We start from the raw sequence: 9,308 nt of genomic DNA on the forward strand, positions 1-9,308 counted from the left end.
AATATTAGTGGTGTTGTAAGGAGTCTTGTTGAACAGCATTGTGTTCCTAACTAAGAAGTTATAGATGGAGTATATATAGAATTTCTGTTTAATTATGAAGATATAGTCATAAAATTAGCAGAATAAAGATGCAATTTTACTACAATAACTTCTTAAAATACTGTTTTAAGGGGGAAAACTTGTGCCACACCAACCTCAGTGTGTATCCACAGTTCCACTTCTGACCTGTGTGCTGTGCTTCCTCTGTGTTTAGCGGAGAAGCAGCAGCAGCAGAAGGAGGTGTGGAGTTCGCGGCTGCAGAAGTGGCTCTATGAACGGTTCGGGGTTTACATAGAAGACTTCCGCTTCCAGCCGGAGGAGAGCACTGTGGAGACGGAGGAGCCGCTAAGTGCTAAAAGGTGAGTCGGGTTTCCTCCAAAACGGAACCGGTGAATACAGAGAGGGACAACAGACTGGAGCTCTTTCAGATTTTATGGTTAAAACTTGTTGAACTGACTTTATATTTAAAATATTTAGTAGTGTTGTCCTGGTAGCTAGACAGCATCTTTAGATCAGCTTTTATTTTGCATGTAGGAAGTTGGAGGATTTATTTCTCTTCCTCTAATGAAGGAGTGTGAGTCATAGACTTATGAAGGCTACATTGAGGTCTGACCTCCTACTTGTTAAATTTTAATTTTCTTTTTTTGTGCACTTTCCTAACCTGTTTATTTCCTTCTTCTCCTTTCAGGTTGACAGAAAACATGAGGCGACTCAGTGAGTGCAAAAACAACACCCACACAAACCAAAAACAGAGATGGTGATGTAATGTCACCACAAAACACTATATTATATAAACTTGTATGAAATAATTCTAACCCATGTTTCGCATCTTTTTGTTGTTGTTTTTTTCAGAACGAGGAGCCAGACCTGTCACTAACTTCTTAAGGAACCTCTCCGCCTTATCTAACTGGCACTCTGTCTACACCTCAGCTATTGCCTTCATTGTGAGTGAAAGCTGCACATAAAACCGCTACATGTCATCTTGGTTTTTAGGATTTAAAAGGGAAAAGCATTGATCCCAGTTGGCGTCGGCTCATGAGGAAAAGCCGAAATGAGAGGCAGTGACTTCTGTTTATAGGTTTTAGTGACTCTGCCAAAGACTGCTGTGGTCTAATTAGATCTTCATTGATGTGCCAAATCGTCTTCAGCCACTTGTTCTGTGGTCTTGCAAAAGCATTTAAAACCTTCCAGGTTTTCCCTTGTTTTATCAAGTCAAAACCTTCAGTTTCAGCATTTTTAGGATGGAAAACACAAAAACAAATTTACCAAGTAGAGATAAAGAAGGATAAATGTCTTATTAGTAATTGAGCAACTTCTGAAATTTATTTTTTTGGATTTCATGCAGGGCTTCATGGCTGCTGGTGCTAACTAAATGTTTCTTTCTCTCCTTTAGATCTACATGAATGCTGCTTGGCATGGTTGGGCCATTCCCATGTTCCTCTTCCTGGCCATCCTGCGCTTGTCTTTGAATTACCTCATTGCCAGGTGCTTTATTTTATTTTATTTTATTTTTTGCATTAAAGCAGATTAAATGTTAAACAAGGTAGGTGTTGGTTAAATTGGTTTTTTTTTTGTTTCCGTCAGAGGGTGGAGGATTCAGTGGAGCATTGTGCCTGAAGTGTCTGAACCCATGGTAGGAGAACGACAAAGACTTCTAGATCAGAAGAAAATGCACTTTAGTTTAATTTACTAATTTACCTTCATATTTTTAGGAGCCCCCAAAGGAAGACCTAACTGTATCTGAAAAGTTTCAGCTTGTACTCGATGTTGCACAAAAAGCTCAGGTAGGATGTTTTTTATTTGAAAACAAAATCAATCTTAAAATAAATAAAAAAATGGAGGAAAAATGTGATGGTTTTTGGTGTTTTCTCTCCACAGAACATCTTCGGTAAGATGGCCGACGTTCTGGAGAAGATAAAGAAGTGAGTCTTCCACCTGAAACCTCATCCTGCCCCGCATGCCGTGAAACTCCGACTTATTCTGTGTGCATTTCTTTCTTGTGTGTGTTGCAGTCTGTTCATGTGGGTGCAGCCAGACAGCACCAGGAAGCTCTACATCTGCCTGTGGGTTGCTTTCATCTTCTCCTGCGTCCTCCCGTACAAGCTGATGGGTTTTATGATGGGTGAGACACACACACACACAGACTTCCCCTTTTTTATTTATCTTTCATCCAGCTGACATTCTCTAAATATTGCCGAAGGACCTCGAATAAATGGAGCTCTTCTTTCTTCATTCATTGCACACAAACAAATGCATTCATACAGTAGCTGTGTAACCTTCCTCTGCCCTGCCTGTGAGTGGCAGCTGGTTGCTTATCTGATCTGTTTGTAAATGGTTTTGGAAAGTATGGGACGAAACTGACCAGTTATCTCAGCCTTTTATCTCTCCAGGTTCAGTGCTTAAAGCTGGATACTTGTAGAAATATATTGAAATTTGACTAAAAAAGGACAGAATTCTTGACATGTTGGTGAAGGAAACATGAAACCTTTGATGAAAAATCATGTAGGAACTTTAGTTCCAAAGGAACTTAATTAGCAACGTCATGAAGGAAAACTCTTGTGGTTTTGAAATCGTAACTTGGGCTGGGCGATAAATCTGCTTTATCGTTTAATCAAATTTTATGTTTTTGAATATTCAGTTTTTGGGGTAAAATCTGGACTTTACCCCCCTAAACAAAGCATTCTTTGGATTCTCATAGTTCAGAGTGAGATTAGCCGCAATCTTGTTTTGTGTTTTACAATTTCTTTTCATTTGGCTTGAAATTCAGGTCAGCTCTACAACAGAATATTATAGTCAGACTTGGATGAGTATTCTTATTTTTTTAATAAGGACAATAGAATACGGCTGTAATATTTAGTTGTATGGGAATTCCAACGAAAACAGTTACATTGGGAGAGTTGCGTATCTGGTGAAGTTATTTGTTGGTACAAGTTGTACAGATAATCTTTTAGCACATCAGAATCTAATTATTATTAGCAGGAGGACCTTGAAGCAATGAAGCAAACAACTGTCTATTTTGAAGTAAGAACTACATGAACTGCTGACATCACATCCTGATCACTATCGTAGTTTTTTTTCCATTACAATTATTTTTTTCTCTTAACTTTAAGATATTTTTTTCTGGTAGGATTGCGTTTTTAATCTAATATTAATACTACATTCTCATAATTGGTCTCTAATACTCTGTCGTACAACAGAAATTGAAATAAAAGCCACGTTTTTGAAAATACTTTCTGCCATTTGTCATTTTATTTTTTAGAAAAAACTAGAAATAAATTCAATTTGAAATGGAATTTAGTATTTTTTTTTGTATTAATTGAAATGACAACAAACTGACTGGATAACTTGGAGTGTTAACCTTTGTCCATTTCCGTGTCTCCTCCCCACAGGAGTGTATGCCGGTATCAAGTTCTTCATCATAGACTTCCTGTTTAAGAGCTGTCCGAAGCTTCGGGACAAGTACGACACGCCATACATCGTGTGGAACAGCCTCCCCACAGATCCCCAGCTCAAAGAGCGGACCAACGCCACTGTGTCCCGGCGGGTAAGTGGGTCTAAACGCCTCCCTTGTTTTTTATTTTTTTCCCTCTCAGTTCTTTCCTAAACAGGTTAGACTTGAAAGCTCTGAACACCTCCACACCCCCCACTACCACGTAGAGGAGTGAAAAACAAACGAAGATCAAAAAGCCTCCAAATATCAGCACTCTTAATAAATCATCACAAGCCCCACTCACTTCCTGTTCTGTCTGTGTGGTTACGTAAAGGTGTGTGAGCATGCGTGGCTTCGGTCTCAGGTACATTCTGTTGTTTCTCTCTCTCAGCTCTCCTGCATTGAGAAGGTAGGGTGCTCTGGTGTGTGCTCTTTCCCTCCCACTCCCCATCCTTTGGTTCCCCACCCCCCTCACTCCTCTGTGCCTGTGGGTGTGCCATAAGCTCACCTCAAAGCGTGTGTGTGTGTGTGTGTGAGATGCGTGACACCTCGGGATCCCACCCGACAGTGACTGTGAATGGAATGGATCAAAAATGTCAGAAAATATTTGAGAAATTAAGATTTAAAAAAAAAGTTGTATTTTATTTTTTAACGACTTGGTTCTCCATGAACCACCAACATTTCTGACATTTCTGATCCACTGGCAAGATGCTCAATAAGAAGTAGTGTTATAGAGTAATCAAGATGCACATAGAACAGTTTTTGTTTCTTTTATATTATTATTCTACTTTATAAAGCCCCCTTTTTTTTATTTTTATTTTTTACCTTAGCAAACACTAATAAACCCAGAATTATAAATGCTGGTAGTTTTATGTGGCAGTTGTATGTAGAGCAGCTGGAACTATAAAGCACTCAGGATCCATTTCTAGTGTGAAGGTTGGCATTATTACACGCGGTGCCTTGCAAAAGTATACACACAACTTGAGCCTTTTCACATTTATTCAGCTTATCGATCTACAGCATCATTGTGGATGGAAAATAACACAGATTTTAAAAATCTAAGAAGTGTGGTGTGCATTTGCTTTTATTCTAAACGCTAATTCCCATAATTCAGAGTATAAATGATCAGTTGAGAAGTGTAAAGTATGTTTAAGCTTTAAAACCATGACTTTAATCACCTGGAAATAGAGCATGTTGGCTATTAAGCAATTAATCTGTTGTTCTTTTTAATGGAGTCACTTCTTAGTTGCAAAATTTGTGCTTTTTTTCTAAGGCATTCCCTTGAAAAAATGTTCAAGTTTGATTTTCTGTACTTTAAAATTTAAAGACAAAAATATATAAATATATTTTCTCATAAAAAAAAATTATAATAAAATCCCATAGCAGACCATGTGAAAATTAGCTAATTTCCTTCATGTAGCTTTTGTGGCTCTAAGCAAATTTCAATGAACTGGACCAAAGACACAAATGGCTCTCAGGGCTGTAAACATGGCGCTAGAACTGCAATGCAACAGTTTTGAACAAATCATATTCAGTAGTTATGATGGCCTAGTCAAAGTCCAATTAAAAATGTGCAGTAAGACTTGGAACCTTTTGCTCCCCATCTGCAAAGAATGCTTCTCTCACTTTTCATATTATTGTTTATCAGGTTTGAGAAGCTACGTTTCATTTTCCTTCCACTTTCCAATTATGCACTGCATTGTGTTGGTCAATTACATAATGAAATGCAATAAAATGCATTTAGAATGTGAAAAGGTTTGAAATGTGTGAGTGCTGGAGGAAGACGCTGCTGACTAACCAGTGTCATTTTGGTTTGTGCTCATACAGAGGCTGATTGAATGGCAGCCTCCCTCTCTGCTTTGCACGTTACACCTGAGCCTGACGCAATGAAGTGCACATGCAGAGCCGCGCATTGTTCAGTACTAACAACCAAAGATGATTTATGGAGGATGTTTCAGTCACGTGACCTGTTTCTCCCTCTTTTATCCCCCTTTCCTCTTCTTTTCACCTCTTTGTCTTCCCCCCTCATTCTGTTTCATTTTCTTTTGTTGCTGTTGTTGACTATCTCATTATTGTCATCTTTTCTTTGGGGTTTCTTTTTTGTTTGTTCTTCCTCCCGTTTCTTCCTACCTCTCCTCGTCCCCCTGCCTGCACCAGGTTCAGCCGGTGGCGTCTCGGAGCAGCCTCGCCACCGTCCCCAGCGGCATGAGCAGAGAAGACGACGCGGGTCGCTCCCACAGCACCAAAAAGGGTCCCTTCCACGAGATCTTCAACCTGCCGGAAACAGAGCGCCCTCTGGCGGGTGAGGAAACTTACTACAACCACTGTAAACACTCAACTGAGGTTGTCGAAGGCTGCAAACTGAATCGGAGGTTTTTCTTTATTTTTTTTCTGTCTTAGTGTGCGAGAACGGCTGGAGGTGTTGTCTGATAAACAGAGATAGGAAGATGCCCACGGACTACATCAGGAATGGAGTTCTTTACGTCACAGAGAAGTAAGCTTAACCCTCGTCGCTTGTGTTGAGGAACTCGCCACTGAAGAAATTATAAAGAACAGTTTTGACTGACATTACTCCCTCCCTCCCTTTTTGTCCGTCAGTTATCTTTGCTTCGAGAGCTCCAGCTCCAAATCCAGCGCCTCCAAGAAGAATAAAGTGATCAAGCTAGTGGACATCACAGACATCCAGAAGGTATTCTCGCTTTTCCACCTTCCTGTAGGCCAGAAAATATTTTCCAGAATATAAAAGGTTGAACACTTTCTAAGATCCATGTTGTTTGACTTTAATGAATTTCCTAAACTAATAACATTTAATTTTATCCCCCTTTAGTACAAAGTGCTATCGGTCCTGCCGGGAAGCGGCATGGGCATCTCTATAGCCACTCCCTCCACTCAGAAGGTGAGCGCTTCGCTACTTTAGAGACCGTTCCTAAACACACGCTCGTGATGGCCTCTGGTCTCATACTCCATGGCTAAGTGTGTATTACACTGGAAACTGCTTGAAATAGAGATGTACAGGTCAAGTTTATTATGAAACAAACATTACATTTTGTCAAACGGCATCATCAAATTCATCAAGCAAATACACATCAAATATGTTGATAAATGTTTGACTTACTACTAACCAAAGGTAAATCTAAGCAGATGGGTTTTTAGTCCAACTTTAAAGGAACTCTGTCTTCCAGCAGTTTTACAGTTTTTTTGGAAATTTGTTCTAGATCTTTGGAGCATGATGACAACTGAATACTGCTTCTCCATGTTGGGCCCGGGTGTCCTGGAAGGTTGATACAACAGCAGCAGATTTTTAATGTATTTTGGTGTTAATGTGAGTGTTTGCAGGTTGATTGTAAAATAGTTGTCTAAAATATTTTCTTTGAGCTGAGTTCTGCTTTAGGTTTCCTGGCACAGACTACCAGATTGCTGTTCATCCTGATATTTTAAGGAGTTTGATGCCATGTGCTCAAAACATTCTAGGGCCTTAGTAAGATCCACTATACTTGAAGACTGGATTCTTTAAAGGGACATTGTAATCAGTTGTAATCATTGTAATCAGAGATTTGTTTTCTGAAAGCTACAGTTATCCTTGCAATGATAGACGCTAACAAGCTAGTCAGACATGCACTAAAGTAACAGAACATGTTACTAAAAATCTCAACTTCAGTTTCATTTCAGGTCATTTTAGTTCTCAGTGATATTTAGCAAATGTGATATGCTTATCTTGGCCCAAGATAACATTGTTTGCTGTAGTTATCCCACATTGAGCTTTTGAGGCAGGTTTTACCTCCCTTCACTCTGTGTAGAGGGGGAAAAACAAACTTTGCTCTTCATCCAACCTTTTCTATGCAAGTCGTTTTTAAACTTTTTAATTATTGCTCTGACTGTAAGCTTGAGCAAGTATGTAGTATCAAGTTAAGGGCTTTGTTCCAATCATTCAGAGAAGAGTTTATTGCATTGTACCTAAATGTTACAAAAACATGGGGCAGATTTCAAAGGTTTCCAGAGTTATGCCACTTGGAACGAAAGTGGAAGCAACCAGTGGCCCAGGCGGCCCAGCACCTTGGACTGACTGCAAAACACCTGCAGCAAAAGTCGATTTCCAAAGTAGACCCAGAAGAGCTCCATGATTCCAGCAAATAAACCACAGCTGATCCAAAACCACAAGAAGCTCAAAAATGGATGTTATCAGATCTATGGACGCCTGTGGCATGGCAGTGAAACCTGCAGAGTGGTACAAGATGGAAAGAGACGACAGACATATCTCAATGTCCAGCAAGGCTTGGAAGAAATCTGAGAAGAAATGATGGACTCAGACCTGAACCTTCAGAGACACATAAAGACAATTACAAAGTCAACCTTCTGTCATCTGAATATTTCCAGGATTAAAGGACTAATATTTCAACAAAGTCTAGAGAAACTGATCAATGTGTTTATCTTTAGTTGCTTGGTTACTGTCACAGTTGGTTTATAAATCACTGAACAACGTGGCACCAAAGTACATTAAAAACCGGTTGTCGCATCAACCTTCTGGTTCGAGCCTCCTCTGCATCCTTATAACCAGAACCAAACATGGAGAAGCAGCATTTGGTTTCTATTCTCCTCTAATGTGCAACGAACCTCCAGAAAACTGCAAAACAGAGTTCCTTTAAATCATCAACAATTGTGTGAAGAAGGCAATTAAACCTAAAAATATCAATGCACTTTGGCCATGAGGGTTGGGCTCATATTGCTCATATTACAGCTCATATTGCTGGTCTGCTGTGTACGATGTTCAGCTACCACATAATGGTTGTGTTTAGCGATTAATACTGTTAGCTTACTTGTTGCAAACAGAAGGCTTCCTATTTTCCCAATAAACCCGACTCACAGTTTGGCCTCTAAGTTTTAAGATGAAGGAAGCGAATTTGAGCCCAAGTATCAAGGCGTACTTCTAACAGCTTGTGTCTTCTGCAGCCGCTGGTGTTTGGCGCCATGATCCACAGAGACGAGGCGTTCGAGACCATCTTCACTCAGTACATAAAGATTGTGACCACCTCCAAACCACCGTCCAGCACAGAGCTTTAGGCCCTTCCTCACTTCCACTCCTCGTCGATGTTGAGGAGCTTCTGATTCCCTCAAACTCCTCCGGCTCCCTGGACGAGCGCCAGCTTCTTGTTGGAGGCACCTAGGGGACACTGCTCATCCTGAAGGGGGCGCTAAAGGAGGAGTCGTTTTAACCAATCAGCAGAGGGCTGATGGAGGAGCTGGATCTCCTCTTCCAACTGACTTTTTTTTCTGGCTTTCTTGGTTCTGGTGTTGCATGTGTGGGTGTGCGTGTTATTGTGCGTCAGTTGTTTTTTCTTGTGTTTTTTTTTCTCTGCCACTCCCCAGTCAACGGGGCGCCGTCTGCTGCAATAGGAAGCTCTCTCTAGCAGATAACAGAACCTACTTTAAACTGCCAGATGCAGAAGTTCTTGCTGTATATCAAAGTATTCATGTCAAACCGGTGCCTCTTGGCTAAAACCCAACAGAACCAGAGGTGTGAACATGTCCGACTGTTTCTGTTTTTCTGTTTTCTTCTGTGTTTTATTAGCTGTGAAGACGTCAGCCTGCGACTGACACCAGAGCCTTTCTGTTAGTTTACATCGCCGATTTCGGGTGTTAAACGCGTTTCTTCGGCGGCGCCGTCCGGCTTACGAACTGACAAAATGTCTCGGCCTCCACTTCCGTGTTTTTGTAAGTGTGCAGACGTGAAATGTGTCCTGATTTTTTTTTTTTTTTTTTTTTTTTTTTTTTTTTTGGCCCCCTTTTTTTTTGGGTTTTTTTTTTTTTTTTTTTTAAAAAAAACCTTTTTTTTTTTTTTTTT

The 9,308-nt window shown here is 40.2% G+C and overlaps 1 protein-coding gene across 1 annotated transcript; it reads left to right on the forward strand.

Moving 5' to 3' along the window:
- Nucleotides 1–170: 170 nt before the first annotated feature.
- Nucleotides 171–9,088, forward strand: LOC106942455 (GRAM domain-containing protein 4-like; the record flags this gene model as incomplete). The annotated part of the gene is made up of 15 exons (XM_015025728.1): nt 171–398; nt 728–753; nt 892–983; nt 1,433–1,524; nt 1,624–1,672; nt 1,752–1,823; nt 1,918–1,961; nt 2,052–2,161; nt 3,429–3,583; nt 3,861–3,878; nt 5,627–5,771; nt 5,870–5,963; nt 6,068–6,158; nt 6,297–6,365; nt 8,417–9,088. Coding segments are annotated over 15 exons (1,396 nt in total), but the record flags the coding sequence as incomplete, so codon positions are not given.
- Between the last annotated feature and the right edge of the window lie 220 nt (nt 9,089–9,308).

The sequence above is a fragment of the Poecilia latipinna genome, unplaced genomic scaffold (assembly GCF_001443285.1).
Source record: "Poecilia latipinna isolate Pla-1442-1.1 unplaced genomic scaffold, P_latipinna-1.0 Scaffold4293, whole genome shotgun sequence".
Lineage (NCBI taxonomy): Eukaryota > Metazoa > Chordata > Actinopteri > Cyprinodontiformes > Poeciliidae > Poecilia > Poecilia latipinna.